The following is a 27,656-nucleotide window of genomic DNA, read 5'->3' on the forward strand; positions in this document are numbered from 1 at the left end:
AATAATTCTTTCAGCCTTACTTTTCATTACACACAGAAAATGGATGGCTTTATGCCATAAACCTGGCATTTGCTATAATCTCTGCCAAATCATTTAGTATTTTATATTTAGTTCAAACAAAAAAAGTAGATTTTGTGAAAAGAGATGATCTTAGCATCATTCTGAAATTCTTTTAAATATCCACTAAGATAAATGTGAAGATGGGTCAAGAACTGGGATCAATGTTTTAAAAATACACATTTCTAACTTTCATTATTTCCCTTAGATCCATCGTAAACCGCATCAATAAATAAAGCAATGACCATTTCAATAATGTTCTTTTAAATTGTTATAAACACACACATAGAAAAAAGGAAACAATAGTGCAAAAAATAAATTATTAAAACAAGAACGAACTCTGAACATTATTTTACACAATGCTCTATAAAACCTGAACCATTGGAATGAGACCTCAAGTCACTGAAATACTATAACAACATTATTAGTATCTTTGCATTTCAACCACACAGTCACTCATGTATGAAAGAAAAAACTTAAAGCAAAATCACTTTAGGGTTTCAGACAATTTTATGTCAAACTTCCAGTTGTTATCCCTTGGGCTCTTAAATGCTTTTTGCTGTTGATATAGTTGGTAGCGTGTCAAGGAGTTATCTTTAGACAGAACATTTTAAACAGGTCACATTCTTTTGATCTTTCTACTTGATTTCTGAGTGCTCAATAGGTGGTAACGCTTCTATTTGGTAGTCCCTTTTGTTATGATGTTACTGCAATTAGGTACATTGATAAGGAGACCTCCTGTCTTCACGCAACCCACTGTGGCTAGTTTCGATGTCTAGCGATGAAGGTGAGAACTCGGCGGATACCCTTCAGGCGATCTTTTAAGGATGTCATAGCTAGGAAAGGCAGCTGTGCTCGATTTTCCAAAGGAAGTACAGCTAATGTCCACCAGCACCAGGCGGGGCCATTTGGATTAATCTGTCATAGAGAAACACATTGGGTTCATGTTAATTCCATGAAAGCCAATCTTCTGATTTCCAAGTGCTCTAAATAAACATCCCCGGCTGAACTGCTTCTATGGGTGGCAGAGACTGCTAGGTGCCTCCAGACTGATTTCCTGTTTCTTTTAGCTGGGTGTATAGCCACCCAGTCGAAGGAGGGGAGAAGACTGCCCATCTCAGCCTCCCTTGCAGGTAGATGAGGCCATAAGACAAAAATTCTGCCTAGTAAGATGTAGAAGAAGTGACGTGTGTAGCTTCCAATTTTTATTCTGGGAAAAGCATGTGCTCTCTGCCTTGTCTATTCCTCCTCATTTCCCCTGGCTAGATTATAGATACAGCAATGATTAGCCTTCCTGGAAGATAACTCTGGTAGAACTAACTCTGGTAGAACTTTGTGATGAAGTAGCCTAGATGCCTGAATGTTCCCTTATGATAAAGCCTAACTATCCTTCTAGAACTGAGGTCCTCCATCTCATTTAGAGGAATTTACTCAAGGTCATTTTTGGCACTTGTTAAAACAAGCAAACCAACATTCTAACAAATGTACCATGTCCCTCCTAATTAGTGTGATTTTTATAAGATGGAATATTTACTAGTCTCTTCCACGTCTAAGATTTGGTTTAGGTTCGTTGGATGGATACACCTGTATTTAGACATGTCTCTTAGCTCCCTTCATTTTCTTGTTCTGGTAGAATACAATAGAGTGAATATGCCGTGTCATACACATAGACACAGCTATTTTCTCTCCTGAAATCAAGGGCTGTGATTTATAGTATCAAAGAGCAGTAACCTCATTTTGTAAAAATGCGATTGGGACACACATTTACATTAAGCTAGGTGCAGTGGCTCACACCTGTAATCCTAGCTACTTGGCAGGTAGAGATCCAGGAGGATTGAGGCTTGAGGCCAGCTTGGGGTAAAGAGTTCATGAAAGGCCCCCATCCCAACGAATAAAAGCTGGGCCTCATAGCACCAGCTACCCAGAAAATATAACTAAGGGCCATCCTTAGCATAAACACGAAACCTTAATTAAAAAAAAAAACTAAAGCATAAAGAATGGAAAGCATGGTTCCTGTGGTATAGAACCTGCCCAGCAAGTTTGATGCAGAGTTTAACCTTCAATACTGAAGGGGAAAAGAAGTAAAAGAAAAAGGAAACATTTACATTTTCCCCCAGCTTTCCCTTTAATAGAGAGCTTTCCTGTTCCTTATCTGTCCTTCCTCACAATTTCGTTTTTGTTTTCAGTTTCCCGAGTATATACTTTAGATATTGGTAACTTACTTCTCCCTAAGCCCCACAACTTTCATTCCTGGGACGGCCAGAACTACAGTGTTGGTTATAACAAAACTTGGATAGATTCTTGTTTTTCACAGGGTCTGCTACTGCCAACGCAATGTGGTAACAAAACTAAACTAAAAGGAAACGAAACCCACAGTCTCCGCTTGCTATGTCATTAAGTCCTTATGAATCACACTGCAGCATCTGGGTTTGTTCTTTGGAAGATGTGGTAAGTGTGGCTGATTGTTACCTTTTGCCTGATTGGAGAGAATTGCTTCCAAACAGGTGAAGGGAAATATTAAGCTTGATGAGGAGTTTACTCTGTTATGAGTCACCATGGCTCAGAGCCAAGAGCCAGCTCACTAGGAAGCACCCACTGGCCTTTCTCCCTTCAAAACTCATGATGCCTTTTCAAGGAGAAAAGAAACTACTTTGTGCTCTAGAGAAAGCAAGACATTTCAGCCCATTAGGGAACAAGTAGGTGTTTGGGTGCCTCATGGTGCAAGAGAAAGAGGGGATGTTAGAGATCTCTCCCATTTCCAAGAAAAGTTGAGAAGGAAGTAGAGATTTATCCAAGGTCATGATGTTAGAAAGATAAGGAGAACCAGTATTTTGGGAGCAGTAAGAATATACATATGCTAGGCCAAATGTGGTAGCTCATACCTGTAATTCCAACCACCCTAGAGATAGAAATCTGGAGGATCATAGCTCAAAACTAGCAGGCAAAGGTTAGCAACAAATCTCAACAAATCTCAAATCTCAACAAATAAGTCAAATATAATAGTTCATACTTCCAATCCCCACTGAAGGTTGAGATAGGAAGAACATGGTTTGTCTAATTCATCCAGTCAGAAAGCAAGAATCTGCCAGGTGCCTGTGGCCCTCATTATAAAATCCTAGCTACTCAGAAGGCTAAGGTCTGAGCATCCTAGTTCAAAGCCAGCCCGGGCAGGAAAGTTCGTGAGACTCTTATTTCCAATTAACCAGCAAATAAAAGCTAGAGAAGCTAGAAGTTGAGATATGGCTCAAGTGGTAGAATGCTAGCCTTAGGGATAAGACCCTGAGTTCAAGCCCCAAGACCAGCACCAAAAGAGAGAGAGAGAGAGAGAGAGAGAGAGAGAGAGAGAGAGAGAGAGAGAGAGAGAGAGAGAGAGAGAGAGAGGAAGGAAAGTAACTGTCTATTAAAAAATAACTTTAAGCAAAAAGGGCTAGAGGTGTAGCTGAAGTAAAACACCCTGAGTTCAAACCCCAATAATGCCTATATAATATATATTTATATATATGAATATATTTTCCTATTGTCACAAAGTCAAGAATGAGCATAAGTAGAAAAAGAAAATTAGTTTCCCTCCTATATCATAAATACCAAATTAACATCCTGAACTTTCTTTCCCAGGATCATTAGCATGTATTTAAGCTTATGTTAATACTTATAGAACTCTCTTAAAGTATCCCTTGATTTAAACCAGGCAAGCCAAGTTTGTTGAAACTTGACTCTCTTTACTGGAGAGCTTCTGACCTATAGCTTGAGCTTTAAAATGCCACCTCTCCACACCAAAGAAAATCTATAGAACCTACTGAAGTATTCTTTGGCATAGGTGAGCCAAGGGTACCCTTAAAAGACAGGATCATTATTAATTTTTTAGTCCTGGAGCTTGGACTCAGGGCCTGAGCACGGTCCCTAGCTTCTTTCTCAAAACTAGCATTCTACCACTTGAGCCACAGTGTCACTTCCGGCTTTTTCTGTTTATGTGGTGCTGAGCAATTGAATCCAGGGCTTCATGCATGCTAAGCAAGCACTTTATCGCTAAGCCACATTCCCAGCCCCAAGGGTCATTATTCTCAGGACCTGTTCTCTAGTGAGGACAATAGTATCTAGTCCTGAAGAGCTAAACATGGATGAGCCTATTTGTGTAGTTGCTGTGCTCTTGCAGCTAGAAACAGAGGGTGGCTGCTCCTAGATCCTTACTCCTACAGCAGTGGAGGAGGGATCCAAAAGAATCTTGGCTTTGGTCTCAACTCTCTAAAGCTCTAGCATTTGAACATACCCTGTCACCCTAACAGAACCTTGGGGCTTGAACTCTGAGCCTGGGTGTTTTCTGAAAGCTTTTTTTTTTTTTCTCAAGGCAAGGTACTTTACCACTTAAGCCACAAGTCTTATTTCCAGATTTTTGGTGGTTCATTGCAGATAAGAGTCTCACAGACTTTTCTGCAGCTGGCTTTGAACTGTGATCAGGAAATCTCAGCCTCCTGAGTAGCTAGGATTATAGGCGTGAGCCACTGGCACCCAGCCTGAAGGTTTTTCTGTTGGTAGTATGTCAGTTCCTATTCTCTCAATCCCCTTATCTGTCAATGCCTTTATTGGATCCTAGTTCCTACTCTTTACCTTAGGTACTACCTTAGGTACCCCAAGTCTGACTTAGGATCCACTTTGTCTTTCCTGTGATGTTCACTGGCCAGAAATACAATACCTAAACTATAATCTCATTTAGTAGAGAATAAACAGACACTAATGAATGTTAGAAATTGGCATTGGATATACCTGGGGATCATCATCTTTTTCCGGCATTGGACCAAAGTGACTGAGGATTCGATTCTTCATTGATGGCTTCAGTGAACGGAACCATGCAGCTGCTAGCTCATAAACGCAGTTATGTATCTCCATGAGCTCAATATAATCTTCTCCTTGAACCTGAAAGAATCAAAGTGGAAGTTAAACATTGTGTGTCTTCTCCATCCCTCCCAGAGGTATGGCACCTGACAGTCTCAAGCATCCATCTTGTCTTCCTCTGGGAAGGCTCACCCATCCAGCTTTCTCAGCCAGGAGCTGGGCCTGTGTGTAAATATGACTATGGATATGAGGAAAGGAAGGAGGATGGTTCAGCTGAGGAGCATGGCTGACACAACAAGAGACTAAAACTCCCCAGAGTGGAGGCATGTAGGTAAAGCAGGTTATATCCTTTCATGTCTTTGCTGTGTTCTTTTCCATACTGACTGTCCCCCTGCTCTCTGGAAGGACAGACATGAATGTACTCATGCCTCCCTGGGTAACTATCTTCAAAGTCAAATATATTTATTCTTTGATCAAGTATTTATTAATCTACAGAGTAAATATATATAAATATAATTAAATGGGATTATTGACTTCTCCATCTACCCATTAACTCAGAAAACTGAAGATTGGGACTTATCATCTTTCTGCTTCTGGGGAATGATGACTGCTTTCAGAGGTGGAGGTCAATGGCCAGATCTCTCCCTCTCTCTCTCTCTCTCTCTCTCGCTCTCTCTCTCTCACACACACACACACACACACATACACACATGTATATACATATATATGTATATATATATATATATTTTTTTTTTTGCCAGCCCTGGAGCTTGGACTTAGGGCCTGAGCACTGTCCCTGGCTTCTTTTTGCTCAAGGCTAGCACTCTACCACTTGAGCCAGAGCACCACTTCTGGCCTTTTCTATATATGTGGTGCTGAGGAATCGAACCCAGAGCTACATGTATACGAGGCAAGCACTCTTGCCACTAGGCCATATTCCCAGCCCCAGATCACATATATTTTTAAAGAAAGGTATGTATGAATCTACAATGATCTCACAGGAAATGAGTTAGAAAACATAAATAAATACATTAGCCAGGTGCTGGTAGCTCATGCATATAATCCTAGCTATTCGGGTGGCTGAGTGGTTCAAAACCAACCTGGGCAGGAAAGTCAATGACACTCTAATTTTCAACTAACCACCTAAAACCTGGAAGGGGAGCTGTGGCTCAAAGTGGTAGAGTACCAGCCTTGAACAAAAGAGCTCAGGGACAGCACCCAGACCCTTGAGTTTTGTCAAAGCTCACAACTGACTAAAGAAATAAATACATCAATAGGTAAATTATACATGTGTAAACCCCACTCCAAATCTATCCCTGGCAGAGATCTAAGTTAGGCTGGATGGGCCCCAGAGTTGCTCTCTGGTAGCATTTCTCATGCATGACAGCAACTCAGCAGCTAAGCAAGGAACATGAGGATAGTGAGTGTTCTCACTGCTGTTCTGCAGTTGAACAGTACTCCAGCTGCATTTCACGTGTGCTGCACAATTTAGTGAGAAATCACAAGACAACCCCTCTGCCAGACCCCGAGAGTTCAGAGAAATCCTTGGCAATCATCTTCCATCTCATTTTGTCATGTTACAGGGATAGTTTGGCTTTGGGATTCTTGGCACTGACCACTCACTTTTTCATCTTCGATGTATTCAATATCAGCGGTGTTATAGCCATCGCACTGGCCCTGTTGGAGTACTTTGAAGCGCCTCTTGCCTATGCTGTCAACCACTGAGCGGCCATCGGCAAAGAATTTAACATTTCTGATCTCTAGGATACAGCCATAATCAGCAAAGCTGTGTATTGAGAATGAAATCAAGAAAGTAAAGACATGATGAGTTCTATTCCTTGGCCTGGACCCTGCTATTCCTGTCAACTTGTGCTGTGCCTCAAGGGACTTAGCTGTAATTCTCTACCCAACAGGCAGTATCTGACTCTAGCAATACAGCTGCTACCATTTCTTAAGCATTTATTATGTGCCAGCACTATGGTTTGTCTCCCTCAAAGCTGTTGGAAACTTAAGTGCCTTTGTAACACTATTAAGAGGTGATTAGACAATGAAGGATCTAATGAATGGAATAATGATCCTATTCTAGAGGTAGATTCATTATAAATGGTAAGGTTGGTCTCCATCCCCCCTTTCTTCTCTTTCTCCCCACTATTTCTTCCTCTCTGTCTCTCTCTCTTTTTCTGTCATGTTATAATGCAGCAAGAAGACCATTGTCATGAGTTGGGCATGGTAGCACACAACTTATAATCTCAACTACTCAGAAAGATTACAAGCTTGAGGCCAGCCTGGGCTACTTAATAAGATCCTTTCTCAAAATCAAATCAAAAGAAAATAAAGGGTTGGGGATATAGCTCCGTGGTGTACAGTGCTTATCTAGCATGCATGAGGCCTTGGGTTCAATACCTAGTACAAAAAAGGCCCTTGATCGATATAGATACCAAATTCTTGAACTTCCCAGTCTCCACAAACTTAACAAATTTCTATTACTACTTATAAATGACAGTCTGCAGTATTTTGAACTCAGTCGAGCCAGGGGTTGTACATATTAAGTCATTAATCCTCACAACAAAAATAAATGAGCTTTATCTCTTAAAGCTGAATATTTGTGATGAATAATCCTATTGATTTCTGTGATTTGATGCTACTAACTTCTAAAGATCATACTTCTGCACAGATAACATTGGTAGACATTAGTTGGGTGCTGGTGTCTCACACCTGTAATACTAGCTACTCAGGAATCTGAGATCTGAGGATTGCAGTGCAAAGTCAGCCTGGTAGAAAAGTCTATGAGACTCTAATATCCAGTGAGCCATCAGAAAACTGGAAGTGGTGTTGTTGGCTCAAAGTGGTAGAGTGCTAGCTTTGAGCAGAAAAGCTCAGGGAAAATGCCCAGGCCTTGAGTTCAAGCCCCATGATCAACCAAAAAAATTGGTAGACATTCCTTTCATTATGTTCTCCATGATTGATAAGTCCTATAGAAAGCTATTAGATTTGATAATGATATTCTTCACTTATACTATAAAATGGGAGACTAAATTATCCCATTAGCATAATGTACATCCTTAAAAAAACCCAGCATTGTACCATCCACTTAATATACACAGGCACTAGATAGGAAAGTAACTTGCACAAAATCTAGCGTGTTCTATGGATGGAGCTAGAATATGAATCTAGGTAGCTTGACTCCACACTCTTAAGCAATACATTTTTAAAACATTTGTTTGTTTGCCAGTCTTGGGGCTTGGACTCAGGGCCTGAGCACTGCCCCTGGCTTTTTTTTGCTCAAGGGTAGCACTCTGCCACTTGAGCCACAGTGCCACTTCCAGCCTTTTCTATATATGTGGTGCTGAGGAATCAAACCCAGGGCTTCATGTATACGAGACGAGCACTTTACCACTAGGCCATATTCCCAGCCCTAAAATATGATTGATTCTGGGATTCTTTTTTTTTGTTTTTTTTTTTGTTTTTTTTTTTTTGGCCAGTCCTGGGCCTTGGACTCAGGGCCTGAGCACTGTCCCTGGCTTCTTCCCGCTCAAGGCTAGCACTCTGCCCCTTGAGCCACAGCGCCGCTTCTGGCCGTTTTCTGTATATGTGGTGCTGGGGAATCGAACCTAGGGCCTCGTGTATCCGAGGCAGGCACTCTCGCCACTAGGCTATATCCCCAGCCCTCTGGGATTCTTTTTTTTGGTGCTAGTATTGGGGCTTGAACTCAGGGTCTGGGTGCTGTCCCTTAGATTTTTTTCTCCCTAGGCTAGCACTATACTACTTGAGCCACAGCTTTCCCTCTGGAGTTCTTTTAAATAGGCAACCTCTCACATGGTAAACTAGGCATCAGAGGGGCCATGAGCCCAACAAATGCCCTTGGTGAACTGGCTAAAAACCTCATAAGCTAGGCCTCTCCACCTATTGGAGCCCCCTTCCCCCAAAACAATTCCTCCCACAGCTCTTCACTTACCCTTTAATAGGGTGGCTAAGACACATTCCAAACTGTTTCGTGCCTGTCTCCATACATCTACGAATCATCAGGCGATAACAAGGCTCAAAAATGTGCAGTGGACATGGAACAGTGGGGTAGGCCATGGTGCACACAAATATAGGCACATTCTTATGTAAGCTGTCAGGAAGAACAAATGAGATGGATATCAAAGCAATGGGGCAGGACATAGAAATGCTGGTCAAATGTACTCATGTTCCTCCCCCTGGGAAGGCAAGGAAGCACCAAATGGCTGATAGAAAAGCACTGAAATACAACTGATGCTGTGGAGATGACTCTCATTAACTAGTACAGAGGTTAGCCTAAGGTCTCAGAGACTAAAACTTAGCATTGTACACGTTCTAATTTAGCTGGATAGGTCTCTGCTTCTTTAACGTGTGGGTGACAGCTATAAATCCTTCCCTCCTGTCTTCCTTCCCTCCTTCCTTTTCTTCTTCCCTTTTTCATCTCTCCCCTTACTCCCTCCCTCCCCCCATTTTATTTCCTTCTCTATTGCAAACAATCCCTTCAGGTGTTCAGCAGGAAGTATGAGGAAAGGGATGTTGATGTAAGTGCATCTAGCTTCCTAGAAGGGCAGTGGGTAATTATCTGCAAGGTTCTTATGCATATATCAAATATGCAAAGCCTCTAAGAGAATGTTCATAGTAAGCCCAGCCGGGAGGAAGTACAAGCAAGAGACAGTGAAGAGTAATTTAGCTCACTGATGCTCCAGTTCTCTTCTATAGAACAGTCATGGGGAAGCCTTCGATCCAGATGCCTGGTCTACATCATCTAGGATTAGGACCCGAAGTTTTGGCTTTTAATAAAGACCCCTGAGGATTCTGATCTTCTTTTGTAAAGACAATCTTCTGGGTACTACAATAGTTCTCCTGATTAAGCTATTCCAGTTTATTCCTGCCAGCACCAACCTGTTTCTAGTGCCAAGATACGTCCTGCTCAGTGGTTTGTCTTGTGTTTCCTCACAAGCCAGTAAATGCTTAACTGACTTAGGGAGTCTGGGGTGGGGGAAGCCCTACTTTGTAGCATTGGCTGATATGCATGATGTAAATAGGCTCACCATGGCCAACTTCAAACTACCAAGATGAAATCACTAGAGTATGAGCTGGGAAAAAATGTGCACACTCAGTTAAAATGAATGCAATTGAGGATATAAACAAGCATAGACCTACCTAGAAAATTCTTGCATTTCTTCTTCTTCAACTCTTTTTCGTTCCTGAAATTCTTCTGGTAGGAATTTCACTATTAATTCATCCATGATTAGGTTTTTACTATATTTTCTTGAGGCAAAACACTAAATGAGGAAATAAGGCGATTAGATAAGATGCAGTCCTCAAAAAAAATTACGAAGGACTTCTGATGCAGTCAGAATTGTCAAAGGATTCACATATTGGTACAATTTCAACTAACAACCTCTCTACATGTTGGAGTTTAAATTTGGTTTAAATATATGCAAATGATTATCTTTATAATTAGAAACATATTTTAATGAGGGGAACAAACTTGCACAGACGTTTGAAAAAAATCTCATCACTTTTCTAAAACACTGAGACTGAAAGAGCATTTTTGTCCAAAATAAAATGGAAAACCTTCTCCTTTCCTTTTTCTGATTATTATGTTTGCAGGCTCACAGAAATGGTCTATATCTGGAATGTGTTGACAGTCAGTGGTTCAAGTTCAGGGAACTAAAAATCCACATTCCTTCATCTTTTCCTACCTTGCCCGGTTCTGTCCTACTCTTCCCCCATAATTGGCTTTTGGATATTTCCAAGTCTGTACATTTTGTTCTAGCTTTATTAGAAACACAAATACACACAGATATATACTGGTAATTGTGTTTGTCTATTTGCCTTTGAACATGCTATCTAGGTATTATAAACTATTATTAACTATAATTTCAGCAGCAGGCTTCAACTCATTAGTCTCTATTACTGTCCTTCCAAACCCCAGTGCCTTAGGAATAGCTACAGATCTACAAGTATAGTAGTGGGTATTTAATGGTGTGAATCAAAGGATGTCAAAACACAGAGAACAGCTTATTGTGGGAACTACCCTTAAAAGTACAGCAGAGAGGGGATGCCTTAGTACCAAACTGCTGTCTATAGCCAATGTCTCTATTCGACAATAAACCTGATAGGAATATTTATCTCTGTGTAAAATAGTTTAAGTATGGCTCTATGTGAATACATAGAGGTTAAATGAAAAAAAAAATCTTCTAGCTCCTGAGTTCTGGCCTTCTGGATGCTTTATTAGCCACAGTCATTGCTGGGCCACAGAAGGATAAATGGCCTTTCCCAGTCCCCAATCTTTGCAGGAAAAGCAAACGGATGGTGGAGGAGTCAATCTCAGCTAACAGTAGTTTTCTCTAAGCATATGGGTAGACTTTTCTTCTTTCTAGTTATCTACATATTGTAGCGTTATTGAAAGATAGAGATCTTATTATTTAAGTATGAAATCCGTGGGGTTCTCATGTACAAACAAACTAGCTTAGTTATGTAAGAAAAAAAATGTGACTTTGACCCATCTCCAACACCAACTCACACCTCTCAAACTGACTTTGAGTGATTACTTCATTCCATTTCTTTAGTCTGTTTGTGGGAAATCTCACCATAGAATTTTTCTAGTCTTGTTTTTGTTTGAGACAGGATCTTACTATATACCCTGCCTCAATGTTGAGATTCTCCTACCTCAGCCCCTAGGGTGTTGGGATTAAAGGCGTGTCCCCCCCCACACTCATCACCACTAGAGATATTCTTGCATCTCTAACCACTCCTCAGAATTTACAGGGGTCAAGGAGCATTATATTACTGGCTATAAACTGTAATGTACAATTCCCCAAAGGAGGGAAATCAAGGCATATTTCTGGCCTCCTTTTGCTTCAGCAAACTCTATAAAGGTCTCCTTGAGAACCAAAGGTGGGGATTTATGTGATCAATTTTACACAATATGAAAGCCCTAGAACTTTGTAAGTAGCATGGCTCCCAAAGGGTTGAACAAGACCACACTAAAATTCTCTGAAGGGTTTTTCCCTTGGGGGCCTGGAAGTTGATCTCTTCACAAAGCATAATAAATATTTTGATAACAGAACATCTAGTGCAAGGCTAGGAAGGACAAAAAGTCACCCCAATTTGCAATGTACTAGATGCTGTGATGAGATGAGAACCAGAATCTGCCATTATCACCCACTTAATACCTTAATTAACGTAATGACTAATAGTTCTAAAAAGCTAGATGCTGCTTCATTTTCCTAAGGAGAAGGGAGGGGCAGTTAGAAGACAAGAGCAATAGAGTTTGATTTTTTTTTTTGCTCTGGCACAGAGCAGTGGCTTAAGATCCAATAAAATATACTGCATAATTCCAAAGAAGCTAACTCAACCAAGGGAAAAGGGGTTTACCTGTAAAATGCCATCTTTGCACAGTGGACACTTTGAGTTATAGTCCAAGCAGCGTTCCAGACACTTCAAGCAAAAAGTATGTCCACAAGGTGTTGTGACAGGCTCATAAAACAATCTGAAATTTAGAAATCAAAATAGAACATAATGGCAGTACAGCCAAAAACAAAAGCAGGAGTACTCATGATTAAGATTTTATGGAAATACTTGGGGAAACAATTTTGTTGTAAGGAAGGTTCTTTTTGTTTTTAAGCTCTTCAGAAAAGCCTTAGTTTTCATTTCTGAGCCAGATTTAATGTCTCCATTTAAGGCATAGCTGTTATAGATACATATATACCATATTACTATGAGAAAAGGTTTTGATTTGTTTGCTAATTTTGTTTTCTTTCTTTTTTACTTAAGCAAAATTTACCGCTCAATGGATCTTGAACCTGCAACTGTAACTCCAACTGCCTTATGGGTACTGTTAATGTTACAGCCATGAATAGAGAGAGAAATATGAAGATAAGGTCACCTACTCAACATATATGCATATGTATACATATACATACTTGACTTCAATTAGATCCCATTTTAGTTGCTTTAGGAAAGCATGACAATTTCAAAGCAACCTGAGGAAAGACCCTTTATTAAAGTGTTCTGCATCTTCAGATTCATGGATGTACTTTGTGTAAAGATAGCCTCATGTGCAATGGGACCCCAGGGTCCCATCAAGGGGCGCCTGGTGACAATTAAGGAGTGGGTATTGCACTCACTAGTCCATGAGCTCAAACTATTTTGACCTCTCAAGAGTGTTCAGTTGAGAGGAAGAGGCTACTAGCTGCATAGATCCCTCATATGGCCAGCAAGTGCATCAGCAGCTTGTCACAGTTGGGCCTGGTGCCAATGGCTCATGCCTGTAATCCTCACTACACAGGGAGCAGAAATCTGGGATTATGGTTTCAAAGCCAGCCCAGGCAGCAAAGTCTGGGGCTCTGGCTCAAACCATAGAGCACTAAAAGCTCAGGGACAGTGCCTAGGCCCTGAATTCAAGTCCTAGGACTAGCACATACACACAACATTAACAATGTCAGAGTTGGAAAGTACTTGAAGAAATTAAACTAGAAGAAATTAACTAGAATGAAAATGGGGTTAAGAGGGATTAGAGCCTCAAGAAGTGAAAGTCCTTCCAACTTTCACACCCAGTCATCTGCCATTTTTATTACACAGTGATTTTCAACCATTGCTGCACAGAATAATCACCTGGGGAGCTTTTGCTTCAAAACACCAGCAGTGATGTGTAATTTCCATACAATAAACTGAACAGATTTTAAAGGGAACATGTGCTAAGTTCTGAAATATGCACCTGCTTAGGAGACCATCACCACAATTCTGAGAATGAACACACCACCGTGCTCATGTAAATGTTTCCTCCCACTCCTATCTGGAAATACCATCCCAATCACATGGGAGATTTGAAAACCTCCACTACACAGACAGAGATCCAGATCTAGAGGCTTGGTGGCTAGACTGAGCATTAGAATTGTAAAAGCCCCTGGGGTGGTTTGAATGTGCAACCAAGGTTGAGAATCACTGAACTACATGATCCTATCATCTCTGCACACAACAGCCTCTTAGAAATCTTCAAACATAATTATCAAAGTCACTTATGCTTTACAAAACAATCAATGATGCTCCACTGGCTGCAGGAAAAGATTCAAGAGGCAAGGGGGAGGGGTGGGGAGATTTATGACAAGTCCATAAAAGGTCTGGAATAGGAGAGATACCTTTTCTTTTTCATCTGTTCTGTACTTTTGAAATTGTGAAATTTTGTTTACATAAGTAGTTCATTTGTCTAGTAGCATTAGTAAGTGTGAGTTATTAAATGTGGCCAAAAAGTTAATCTTCAACAGAAATCTCTTTATGATGGAAATCCTAAGGTAAGAAACTAAGGCGAGAAGACAAAAGTATGAGAATTGGAAAGGATAAAAATTAAATCTGGGACTGGGAATATGGCCTAGTGGTAGAGTGCCTGCCTCGTATACATGAAGCCCTGGGTTCGATTCCTCAGCACCACATATATAGAAAAAGCCAGAAGTGGCACTGTGGCTCAAGAGGTAGAGTGCTAGCCTTGAGCAAAAAGAAGCCAGGGACAGTGCTCAGGCCCTGAGTTCAAGCTCCAGGACTAGCAACAAAACAAAACAAAACAAAAATCAAATCTAGTTGGGTATCAGTGGCTCACACTTGTAATCCTAGCTACTCAGGAGGCTGAGATCTGAAGACTGTAATTCAAAACCATCCCATCCAGGGCAGGAAAGTCCATGAAACTCTTATCTCCAATGAACCACCAGAAAACCAAAAGTGGCACTAGTGGCTCAAAGTGGTAGAGTGCAAGCCTTGAGTGAAAGAGCTTAGGGACAGTGCCTAGGCACCAAGTTCAAGCCCCATGACTGACAAAAAAATATCTACAAAATGTTAAAACTAAGAACAGGATGCTTCAGCCAGGTGCTGGTGGCTCACGCCTGTAATTCTAGCCACTCAGGAGGCTGAGATCTGAGGATTGTGACTCAAAGTCAGACTGGGCAGGAAAGTCTAAGATTCTTCTCTCCAAATAACCAGGAGAAAGCAGGAGGTAGAGCATCAGCCTTGAGCAAAAAGACTAAGGGAGAGTGTCCAGGCCCTGAGCTCAAATGCCAGAACCAGCACATACACAAAAAAAAAATAGGATTAATGAAGTTGTTAAGTAAATATACATACACATAGTTGTCCTTCTATGTGGTAGCAATAAATACTGCTTTTTGTTTTAAAGATGACATTTACAACTGCTTTAAAAATTGTGTAAGACTTCTATGAAAACAACTACAATATATTTTTCTTGTTTTAATTCTGGGTATGTGTCATACTGTATTACTCTACATATTATTAATATGTGGTAATTATGACTGACTCCATTGTACTAGTGAGGAAATTAAAACTCAAAACAGGTTAAATAATTGTTAGTTGGTATGCAGAAAGCTTGGATGGGAAATCAAATCTCAGTCCCCAACCAATCTTCCTTGTCAACTGCATGACAGAAATAACTATATGTCACATAGACACCACCCACCTACACTACATGATTATAATCATAAACTCAACTTCAAATATTTAGTTGGTTGTGGGCTTGAACTCAGGGCCTGGGCACTATCTCTGAGCTTTTTTACTCAAGGCTAGTACTCTAACACTTTGAGCCACAACTCCACTTCCAGCTTTGTTAATTGGAGATAAGTGTCTCATGTACTTTCCTGCCCTGGCTGGCTTTGAACGTTGATCCTCAGATCTCAGCTTCCTGAGTAGCTAGCATTACAGGCGTGAGCCACCAGTACCCAGCTACAGTTTTTACCTATATAGAGGCATACACTAGCATTTCTTCCCCCTCCCTGCTTTTGTTAACTTCAGGTAACAGTTTCAGAAAAAAACACTTCAGGGAGGCTTTTGTGAATCAGGGCACTAAGAGATTTTCTCACAAGACAGTATTTGCCATTGTCACAGAGATGGGACAAACAATGATAATTGCTTCCAATTAGATATCAAGCCAGATAAAATGTTTCCCTATCTGGGAAGAATTATCTTTTCTTACCAGTTACATCCTTGTATTGTGTTCTATTGCTCAGATGAGAGCAAAGGGGTGGGGGGGGTGAGGAGAGAAGAAGCCTCAATATCTTAACACCCAGATAATGCTAAAGGGTCCTTAATACATAGCGACTTGAGTAGCTAAAACTAGGTGAAAAAGACAGCTTCTTTCAATCGACAATGGGGTCACGAGGCCGTTAGGTAAGTAATTCAAATATCAGACATTCTCCTTTCATATCACAAAATATCCTTATCACCTTACAGGTGCTGCTTCCCAGAAGCCCCAGAGGTGGCCCTCCAGTGGTTGGAATACACATAATAGGTTAAATCACCTACAGGGATTTTTCAGCCACTAAACACTGCACGACAGAGTTTGGAGGTATTAAAGTCAGGGACAGGCTGGGAATGTGGCCTAGTGATAGAGTGCTTGCCTAGCATGCATGAAGACCTCCTGGGTTTGATTCCTCAGCACCACATAAACAGAAAAAGTTGGAAATGGCACTGTAGCTCAAGTAGTAAAGCGCTAGCCTTGAGCACAGAGAAGCTCAGGGAAAGAGCCCAGGCCCTGAGTTTAAAAAAAAAAAGACAAAAAACAAGTCAGGGGCAACTTTCCTCTGGGAAATTGTTAAGTTTCTCATCAATGTTCCCGCCAGTACTATTCCATTCACTCTTTCTACCAATTTCCTGTGAAATTAGAACAGGTTTGGCAAATTCATAGTCTAACTTGTGATTCTACCAATGCAAAACTACAGGACTAGATTTCAGTCTAGAAACTTGCATAGGTGACAGAAATGTGTAATTTCCTGGCCCAGCAGACTGCTTGAGACGATCTCTGCTCTTTGACCTCTCCCTCAAAGACATGTGAAGGTTAAAAACAGAACCTAATAGCAGCAATAACAGTCAGGCACTGGTGACTCACTTGTAATCCTACTTACTCAGGAGGCTGAGATCAGAGGATTGTAGTTCAAAGCCAGCCCAGGCATGAAAACCATGAGACTCTTATCTCCAAACTACCAGAAAACCAGAAACAGCACTGTGGCTCGAAGTGGTAGAATGCTAACTCTGAGTGAAAGAGCTCAGGGACAACACCCAGGCACTGGGTTCAAGTTCCATGACTGACAAAAAATAACATAACAGCAATTACAAGAAGAAAAACCTTAGAAGAAAAAAGAGAGACTTTCTACACTGGAAAAACTGAAATTAACGTATGCATATGAAACATCTCTGTCAACACCCGATTGCTGCAGTTTTTCCTAATACTCAGTTGAAAAAAATGCTCTGTTAATTGGTGGAGTTATTATGACCAGAAAGCAGTGGTCTAGCTTATAAACTCAGCAGCCAACACAACAGCTATCCCAGGCAAAGATGCATTTGGGGGTTGTAACTTCATTTAGAACAAATAGGGAGACAGGATAAAGGAATATTTTAATGGCTTTTAAACTCGGTGTGCAAACTAGGGGGTGGGAGTTCCTTATCCTCTCAGTGTTTATTTCTTACACTGAATTTCTAATCCTTCTCCAAGTCCCCTGTTGAGATCAGGGACAAGCAAGATGAAAGGGAGAACACAGAGGAAGAGGAACAAAAGAACTTCAACCTCCCCAGGATTCTTGGTCTAGAGAGAAAAATACAAACAGGAAGAATCTGTATGTTTGATTTTGTATGGCCTAGAGGTTGGAGGGAGTGTTAAGGAGGTTACATAAAAACAACAAAGACATGTTCTCTCTGAGCAAGCTACATTAAGCCTATTCCACGGGTCATATTAATCATGGGGCTTGGAGCCATAGTGGTGCTGGTGGTAGCCACAGGGGACTTCTCAGCTTGGAACCTGGTCGATCTACTACTCTGTTGTGATGGTGAGGGAAATAGTGAAAGGGAGCTGCTTCTATAGAATGGCCCAGCCCATCCTAACTCTCTCTTTCTCTCTACATAAAACTCCTAACAATATGCACAGACTTGCTTGACTGCTCCTACATCCTATCTGCTGCACCTACCAGGTCTGCCCACACTTATGAGTAAATCTGACCACTATAAAAGTAGTATTTTATCTAAGTTAAAAGTCTATATTTCAGCCAGGCACTGGTGGCTCACGATTGCTAGCTACTCAGGAGGCAGAGACCTGAGGATCACGGTTCGAAGCCAGCCCAGGCAGGAAAGTCTGTAAAACTCTTAGTTGCAATGAAACATTTTTTAAGAGTAGCATTGTGTCTCAAAGTGGTAGAGCACTAGTATTGAGTGAAAAAGATCAAGGACAACACCCATGCCCTGAGTTCAGGCTCCAGGACCAACACACACACACACACACACACACACACACACACACACACTCACACACACACATACACACACACACACTCCATATTCCAGGCAATGGAGGCCTTACTCTTATTTATACAGCAAGAAAGTCACTGAGAATATAAAAGAAACAGGCCGTCAACAAGAGTAGAATATGTGCTTACAAAGGGTAACCGAATATCTGAGGAGTCTCTGCTGATTGGATACACTATGTGATAAACCAAAAGATTTGGATACACTATGTGATAAACCAAAAGATTCTTCTTGATAGCTCTTCTCTTGGATCAACTACCTTAAAAAAATATCTGGTGCAAATATCTGTTTCCTTTTTTTCTATGCCAGTACTGGTGCTTTTTTCCTGTGTTAGCACAGGATCTGGGTACTCACATCTCTATTCCCAACTTTTTTTCAGGTTAATTGTAGACAAAAGTCTTGTGGATTTGTTTATCTGGGCTGGCTTTGAACCAGTCTTCATATCTCAGTGTCCAGAGTAGCTAGGCTTACTAGCATGAGCCACCAGGGCCTTGCTTTAGTTTCCTTTTAATGTTGTTTTAGAGTGCAGGTATCTTTGAGAATCTACTGAAACCTGTGGACCTTTGTCCTGGAGAAACAATCTCTCTCTCAGCTTCAGTGAATTTATAGTTCTAAGAATTTATACACATGTTCATGGACCTAGTGTTAAGAACTTCAGGTCTTAGGAATAAAAATAATGTTTGAGTACTAGGTACTATTCTAGACATTAAACAGATTTTTCTCAATTAATCATAACAATCTCATGGGGCAAAGTTTACAAAAGAGTGATCATGTCACTTGATCCAGGATTAACAGCCTGAGTAGAAACAAGTTTCAAATCTTGACTTTGGAGCCCCCTCCACTCGGCCACTAAGTCATAGTTGTGAAATGCAAGAAATGAAGGTAACTTCAAAAAAGTTGTACATGACTACACACACCATGATCACAGCATCTTTTTCAATGTTTATAGTAGAAAGAATGTGGATAATGTGCCTCTCCAGAGATCTGAGCAAGTAGAGATAATATAGCACTAGTGGAAGGGGACATGCTTGACCAAATATCTCACAACTTCAACTAACTACTGTTCATGGCTCAGCATAAAATATAAGCTACTGTCAGGTACCAGTGGCTCATGTCTGTAATCTTAGCTACTCTAGAGACTGAAATCTGAGGATCATGGGTCAAAAAGAGCTGGGGCAGGGAAGTCCAATTAGCTATTAAAAAAAAAAAAGGTCAGAAGTGGCATTGTGGCTCAAGGAGTAGAATGCTAGTCTTAAGCACAAAAAAGGTCAAGGCCTGAATTTAAGCCACAGGACTGGTGCGTGCGCGTGCGCGCACACACCCACACACACGCTAGTTAGGCCTTTTTCTTTGCTTCCAATGGATAGTCTTATGTCCCTGATATAAATTCTTGAGCTTTTAGTTACAGGTCCGATAGTTAAAACGGGAACTAGAGATACAAGCTAAATATCTACCTGGTCTAGGAAAATAATGTAACTATAAGACACGGAATGGTCAGAGAGAAGGTTAGACAAAAAGGACTGTAACTGGCTAGAAAGTGTTATATCATGTCTTCAAAATATTCACAATTAACATAAACAAACCCAATGAGGGTCAAACAAAAAGCACATTCATCTCGGGCTGGGAATGTGGCTTAGTGGTAGAGTGCTTGCCTACCGTGCATAAAACCAATTCCTCAGTACCACATAAACAGAAAAAGCTGAAAGTGGTGCTGTGGCTCAAGTGGTAGAGTGCTAGCCTTGAGCAAAAAGAAGCCAGGGACAGTGCTCAGGCCCTGAGTCCAAGCCCCAGGACTTATATATTCATATATATATATATATTCATCTCAAAGATCATCAGTTTGTGATCTTGCCTCTCTCCAGGTCTTTCTAAGTCAAAAGTCACAAATGTGCAATGTGGCCTCTAAGCAGTACATACAAGGTGGCCCATGTGACAACGCTGTGATTTCCTTTCCACTAGAACTGTGCTTTTACGTGCTAACCAATTTAGCAGGTATGTCACTAACACGATGGTCCAGATACCAGATAGGAGAAAATATCAGGTAGTAAATGATACCACGTCACATACCTCATACACAGTGAGCATTGAAGATCAGAAGCATTGAATGTAAGTGGAGTCGTAAGAGCAGGCTCGGGCCTCTGATCAGTGGAAAGATCTGTGATTTAGAAACAAGAGGTCAGATCTGCACCAACTTTGATTTCAGACAAAGTGCTTCTGAGATTAAAATAAAGTGTTATTCATGCCTCTTACCCACTTCCCCACTCTTATCTAGTGGTTGCCTAAGCCATCAGGAATAAGATTCCCCACAGGAGGCTCTCAGAGGTTTCCAAAAGCCCTCATTGGAAGAAGTGAAAGTCCAGGAACTATGGAGACTTCATTCAAATGTTAACCATCACCTCATTCAACAGAAGCGGCTCCACTGACTGAGACAACCCTTGAAGTCTAGGACTGAATTTTGCTTGGCATTACCAACCTCCCTTAGAAAAATTAGGAAGCTGCAGCTGCTGCTTCTCAGAATACAATTGAATGAGATCTGACCAAACGTCTCTCATCCTACATTCCTAGAACAGGGATGATGGCAGGGAAAAGTTGCCCTAGAAAGAAGTGGCACTATCAAACACTTCAGATCTCATTATTTGGTGCTGTGCTGCCTTGGCTTTCCTTGATAATCACCCCTGAGATCTTGCCATGTCGGGCATGATCTGGCAGAAACTTTATAGCACCCCCTGAGGTCACAGCTGGTAAGTGCCATAGCTGGGCCTTACAACCAGAGCCAGCAGAACTCCCATATGGAGGGTAACTGGCGTGTGAGTCCAGTCATCAGCTCCAAGCCTGGGTAGAATCAGTACCTTGCTTGAAGGCTTTAGGAAGAATATCTGCGTCTTCTTCAGGATCAACTTGTGTACGCTTCCTTTTCTTTTTCATGCCTTCACCAGGCTTGACAGAGGCGATGTCCTGCTTCTCCTTGTCTTCCTCGGCTTTCACGTTGTGTTGTTGCTCCTCCACTGTTCCGTGGATGGCACTGATCACATTGTCGCTACAGGTCTTGCCCGTTAGTTGCCTCTGGCCAGAGCCATGTGGAAGCTCTGAGTTTTCCTAGAGGATGAAAGAGCCAAATATTAGAATCTACTTAGGCACTCTTATCCTCTGGTATCATTACTCAGAGGGGATAAAGAGAATAACAGAGCCCTGATCCTCACTCTGATGACTTATAAAATCATTGAGCAAAACAATCAGTACAGTCTCTAGCTTTCTGCCCAGGAGAAAGATATTTGAAAACAGCTCTAGAAATAAATCCAATGACATGTTTATGTACATTTAGCTAGAGACTTCTTTTGTAGAATCTAACTTCATAGTTCTCAGGTTAAAAGCTTCACCATGTTGTTTCACATGAAATGGAGTTAGAAGAAAATGATGAAGTGAGGAGAAACCTATGTGGGTTTTCTCAGTCTCTATGGTGTACTGTACCCTTCACCTTCCATGGGTTCAAGGCATTGTGCAGGCAAGAGTATATATTGCCTTGCAGAGCAGTTTGGGTGAACACCCCAAGCCCCTTTTCCCAGCTGGTTTATACTTGGAAAGCCAGGAGCACTATTTTTCTTCATTTCAGATGGAGCTGCAAGTAAAAGTGAAGGCCCTTGGGTTTAATACTAGCATTGTCACTTGGAATAATGACCACTGGGAGCTCTCTGATTTCAGGCATATGCCACATAATGCCATAAAAAGGAGGCATATTTTCATTTCATTCCTTCTCCAGAGCAGGGACACAAAATAAAGAAATGTGAGTGCCAAGGTCTTAAATACAGGCAAAAAATATTAGCACAAAGGAAGGAGAAGCTGCTTGCCAGAGGTGCCCAAGTATTCAGCACTGAACTCTCATCTTTCGAGTCTGAGTCCAGCTTCTTCCCCTCAGCCTCTATTAGGAAAGCCAGCAATTGTAGTCCAGGCTCTACATTCTACTCTCTTTTAGATATAGGCATAAATACTTGTCTTCCAAGAACTTCAACTTAATCCTCTCTCTAGGCTCTTTCTTGTTCTCTGCTACACATATTGTGTGTATGTATATACACACATATATACATACATATGTGTATATATACACCTATATACATATATGGGAGGCCTGCTTATGGGTAAGGTATAGTTCAGGATATAAAATTATGTTCATTTGGAGATCAAGTGGAGTTGCCTTTCCATAAGGATCTTATCTGGTGCTCAAAGACCAATAGTTTAAACAAACAAAACTCAGCAAAGTAAGAGTAGTCAGACTTTCTTTCCAGATTGCCCCAAAGCTGAAACAAAAAAAGTCCACCCCAATCATATGGCTACAAAGGAAGTGGGTGAATGCCTTGTCATTGTACCAAATCTTTTTCTTGGCTGGATCTGACAAAAAAATTATATATATTAACCAAACAAACTTTGTGCCAGGCCTGAAATTCATAGCTGCAACTTTAAGAAATAACCTTCTTAGCAAAGAACACAGCCATTATAGTTACTGTTTTTTCTTTCTTACGAACCATAGTAGGAGAATTAGGGCTTACTCTGTGTTTACCCACAAAACAGCCAAACAGCGTCATGAGTGAATCAGGTGAGTTGAGTTTTACCTGTGACAACTTTGGTAGATTATGACTGGTGCCTTCAGTAGACTTTGTTCCTACGTGTTCCTTTAATCTAGGGTGAAGTGCCAACTGCTTCAGGATATCGGGATATTCCCCCGAGACTGATGGTGAAAAGAAACTAAGGAGAAGCTGTGACATAAAACAGAACACTTCACTACTTAAGTTTCTACAGGTACTCAGGTGGGGGGGGGGAAGGGATCGGGGATAAGAACAGACCTTGTAGGGAAAAACTCCAAGGAGGAAGCCTTGGACCAGTGTCCCTGGACACACCAGCTTGCTTCAGCAAACACCAGAATCACTCATAGAGCTTATGAAAAAACAGCCAAGTTTCTCATTCCCATTCCTATCTCCCCAGGTTGGAAATGTAGCCCAATAACCTAGGTTTTTGAAAAGGCACTGCAGATGCCTGTTACCTAGGTCTCATTAAGAGACACCATGGGCTGGGAATATGGCCTAGTGGCAAGAGTGCTTGCCTCCTATACATGAAGCCCTGGGTTCGATTCCCCAGCACCACATATATAGAAAACGGCCAGAGGTGGCACTGTGGCTCAAGAGGTAGAGTGAGCAAAAAGAAGCCAGGGACAGTGCCTGAGTCCAAGGCCCAGGACTGGAAAAAAAAAAAAAGAGAGAGACACCACTTTTCCTGCCGTTCCACAGAAACATCTACACATCTGGAAGGAAAAGGAGTGGTGAAATCAGGAGCAAACTCCCAGTTGAGGAACCTGGAGTCAAGTCTACAAGACCTGAGGGGACAAAAAGCTACAAATGCCTCCTAGGTGTCTCACTGTTTCTTTTCTTGGCTTACACATTTTGCTTTCTCCTTTCACCAACATCACCCCTGTATCTTTAATTCCTTCAGATGCAGGGACCTGAGCCATGAAGTATTAGGAAATGCCAACTTAAACTTCCTCTCTCTTCTTCCAGCCTCTCTTTTATTTGGGCATTCTCTTTCCAAATAATGTAAGGTTAGGTTCAAATATCCAAGGCAGGCAGATTCTAGTCTATGGCTTGTTCTGCATGCAACTGGACGGCTGGAAAAATAGAGTGAGAAGAAGCAGAATACATTTGCAATCAAAGATGTTCATTCAAATGCAGGACACACTATTAGCTGTCCATATCCTTGTTCCACTCCTCCCCTCTTCCAGGCACCAGGGATTAAAAGTGTGTGTGTGTGTGTGTGTGTGTGTGTGTGTGTGTGTGTGTGTGTGTAATATGTAATTCAAGAAGAGTAGGTCACAGGGCTTCTAAAAGATCAAGTGTCTGTACTTAGCAGCACGTGCAGACTTGAAAGACCTACTAGAGGATCTCCCATACTCTTGTTCAGGCTACACAGGGTATTAACCAGTCAAGGCAATTTGACAGAACACCAAGTTCCCACCAGTGTCTTCATACTTTTCCTTCATAAGTGCACTTATCATCAAATTGCACCCTGCTTAGCTGCCAAAGTGCAGCTCAAGTGCTGCCTTATCCTTTAGTACTCCTATCTGTCTGATCTCACCTGCCCTTTCACATTTTCTACAGATGATGACACAGTGTCTCCAACAAAGCCATCCTCAGTGGTCTTGGAATTGTGTCACAGCAATAAGTTCTTCCAGCCAGATGGCTAGCTCTGGAGAGCACATTGGATGGAATTGAATGAAGACACATACATTCCAGGGCCCAAAGAAAAGCCCAGCTTTCAACCCAAAGTCCTCAGAGGATCTCATTGTTTCTCTCCAGCTCTGGAAAGCCCATTCACCAGGTATAATTTTGCAGAGGAATGAACTGGGGAGACACAAATGTCCAAGAACCTCAATGCCAGCTTTCAGATGCCCTTCCTCTCCAGGAGCTTTTGGAGCCCAACAGAAACAGTATATACTTCTAAAGCAGTCTCCTGGAATTCTCCATGATGGTGTTCAGTGGTAGCTACACAGCCTTCCAGGGTTCCAGGATGAAAGGGCAGAGGATGGCAGGAGGGAAAAGGACAGTGAGGGGGGGGGAAAATCAAAGGAAACAAGGTAGGAATAATAGCTTCTGTACCCTCCTTTTCTTTACTACCTAAGATCTCTTTCACTCTAGGCCTTCTCAATGGATTTGGAAAACAAAAGTTTGGGTCAACTCTCAGTAAGAAAAATCATTCCACATGAATTAAAGTCAATTCCAAGGCAGCTTTAGCCTTAGAGAGGCACAACTAGGTCAAGAAGGGAAGAAAAAAAAGAATCTGAGGTTAAAAAAACAAAACAAAACACCGGAAACAAACACAGGGCTGTGAGTGCCAAGGAGGCTTGTTAATGCTAAGTGAATTTGGACCATTTTTGTCTAATCTTTAGCCCTAAACTTGAAGCAATCCAATGAGTAAGTAAAGCTAAGGCCTCTCTGTGATCTTAAATGGCTGTTTTGGCCTCATTGTACTCAGAAATATGCCTGTAAAATCAAACACTAGCTTTAGAACTCTAACACTCATCACTGGTGTATGTTCACCTGTATTGCAGGGCATTACCATGAACAAACCTAAGATTACAAGTTCCTTGAGGACTTTTTGCCTCTTTGGCTCTATAGGACTTTAGCCTTGCCTTTCGTTCCAACATGCAAGGGTGAACATAACAACAGCCCGTCTATGAAAGCAAATTGGTGAAAGTTCCATCCAGCTGAGGATAACCAGATGCTCTCTGGCTAGAGAATGGATAAAAAGAGGTGGTACTCTTGTGCTCACGAACTGCCTCTAACAGTATCTGTATACCACTCCACAAAGTCAAGGCTCTCCTAACTGCCCCTTCAGAATTGGATAATTGCATTGCCAGTCCTGGTCCAGTCCTCTCAGTAAGTGCTCAGATTCAGGACACATCCTTCTGGGACAACAGGATGTTGGAGTGAAGAGGGGGTAGATGCTAGAAGCAGACCAAATTGAGTTTGAATGTCTTCTCATCTACCAACAGCTGTATGATCAAGCTCTAAAAAGTCACCAAGCATCGGCTTCCTGATCTGTCTCATCTGCAACATGGGGATAAATCATAGCACCTACCCTGAGAGGGAAGTTGTGGAGGTTAAGTTGTATCTTCCATATAAAGCACCTAGCACAGTGCCTGGTGTATAGGAAATGTTCAGAAAATGGTACTACATTTAAGATGTGAGGAAAGGCACCCAGTTGGAACAATTTTCCCTGATCTGTGCATGTTCTCCTCTCAAAACAACAACAACAACAACAACAACAACAACAACAACAACAACACCATCCAAACATCCAAACCCAGTCAAAGCAACTTCCCAAATAGGAAACTCTGTTGGAGGCAGAAAATCCACAGGCCAACTTTCACCAAGTTTATCAATTTTGCTAAAGTTGCCTTCCTGGAGCCTTTTAGAACCCAGTCTCATTTCTTTTTCATATTCTTCTTCAACTGTCCTGTTAAACCACATAGGAGCAGAAGGCCTTGCGGCCTGGTCAGAAGAAGGTGAGACTTAAGAGAGCAAAGATAACTATTAACATCAAACTTTTAGTTTAATTATTCAGATACCAGGGGAGTAAATTGTAAAACAATAATAAAGAGTAAAAATCTATCATGTGGTTAGTATTTCACGCAAACTTTTTGGCAACAACCACATTCTTCTGGGACCCAAATGTTGGGAGAACTATTTGGATTATCTTCTAATGGTTCTAGCTTGCATTTGTGACACAGCATGTTTCATTGTGAGCAAAGGAAATGAAATTAGAGTTGGAGTCCTATGTATGGCAAGGGAGATGGGGACCATCACCATCCCTTCCTAGGAGCTGGCCACTCCATATGGCTGGTGAAACTGTAGTTCAGCCAAAGAAAATGATGCAACTGCCAGGACCCCTGTATTCCAGATCTCTCACTAACAAGTGCAATGTCCTCAGCAAGTCTCTACCCTCTTACTAACTTACTTGGTAGGCATTTGGGTTTGGTTTTTGTGTGGATTCTGGGGCTTGAACTCAGGACTTGGGCATTGTCTCTGAGCCTTTGTGCTCAAGGCTAGTGCTCTACCACTTAGAGCCATTTCTGGTGTTTGGTTTTATGGCCCATTAATAATTCAGACCCTGAGTCAAAGCATTCATCGCAGACTCCTACAAAATTCAGAGAAATGGATCCATTTGATTGTACACACTGGGAAGGTAGTTGTTTCTGGGTGATCAGCTGGCACTCTTGTCTCTTTTCTGTCCCTAAATCCAAGGGACCACCCACTCAGGATCCCAGATGCCAGCATGGTTAGTAGCTTCACCCTCTTCCCTAGAGAAGACAGATCCAGTAGACAAACGGACCTAGTGTCATCCCAAGTTACCTTCTGAGCTTCACATCGTGCCTTTGTGTTTCTTCCATCAAGGGACACGCAGTACAGGAACTCCCGGAGTGCCTCCTCCACCTTGCCTAGGTTGACCAAGGCTTGTGCCTTTCGAAAATGTGCCTGCAAGAAAACATTTGCATTAGCCAGGTGCCAATGACTCACACCTATAATTCTAGCTACTTAGGAGACTGAGATCTGAGGATTAAAGTTCAAAGCCAGTCCAGGCAGGAAACTCAGTGAGACTCTTATCTCCAATTACCCACCAGAAAACTGGAAGTGGCTCTGTGGCTCAAAGAAGTAGAGTGCTTGCCTTGAATGATAAAGCTCAAGGACAGCATCCAGGCCCTGAGTTCCAGCCCCACAACCAACCAAAAAAGAGAAAACATTATAGCATTCAGTGTCATCTTATTCACCTTCTTAACAGAAATTTTTTTTTGGCCAGTCATAGGGCTTGAACTCAGGCTAGCACTCTACCACTTGAGCCACTATTTATGGGTGCTGAGGAATCAAACCCAGGGATTCATGTATACAAGGCAAGCACTCTACCACTAGGCCATATTCCCAGCCCCTTCA

The 27,656-nt window shown here is 41.6% G+C and overlaps 1 protein-coding gene across 2 annotated transcripts in view; it reads right to left on the reverse strand.

Moving 5' to 3' along the window:
• Positions 1–225: 225 nt before the first annotated feature.
• The window catches only part of Lonrf3 (LON peptidase N-terminal domain and ring finger 3), a 36,106-nt gene continuing 8,675 nt past the window's right edge, over positions 226–27,656 (reverse strand). Inside the window, exons 4-13 of one of the 2 annotated variants that reach the window (XM_048336169.1) lie at positions 27,081–27,203; positions 21,233–21,282; positions 21,036–21,193; positions 20,254–20,341; positions 12,274–12,388; positions 10,051–10,172; positions 8,843–9,001; positions 6,511–6,673; positions 4,819–4,968; positions 226–975 (exon numbers count right to left, since the gene is read on the reverse strand). In XM_048336169.1, coding sequence (XP_048192126.1) covers positions 820–975; positions 4,819–4,968; positions 6,511–6,673; positions 8,843–9,001; positions 10,051–10,172; positions 12,274–12,388; positions 20,254–20,341; positions 21,036–21,193; positions 21,233–21,282; positions 27,081–27,203 — 1,284 coding nt within the window. In that variant the 3' untranslated portion in view covers positions 226–819. The remainder of the gene's footprint in view (positions 976–4,818; positions 4,969–6,510; positions 6,674–8,842; positions 9,002–10,050; positions 10,173–12,273; positions 12,389–20,253; positions 20,342–21,035; positions 21,194–21,232; positions 21,283–27,080; positions 27,204–27,656) is intronic. The other variant, XM_048336168.1, reaches the window with a different exon arrangement.

Source organism: Perognathus longimembris, chromosome 28 (assembly GCF_023159225.1).
Source record: "Perognathus longimembris pacificus isolate PPM17 chromosome 28, ASM2315922v1, whole genome shotgun sequence".
NCBI classification, from domain to species: Eukaryota; Metazoa; Chordata; class Mammalia; order Rodentia; family Heteromyidae; genus Perognathus; species Perognathus longimembris.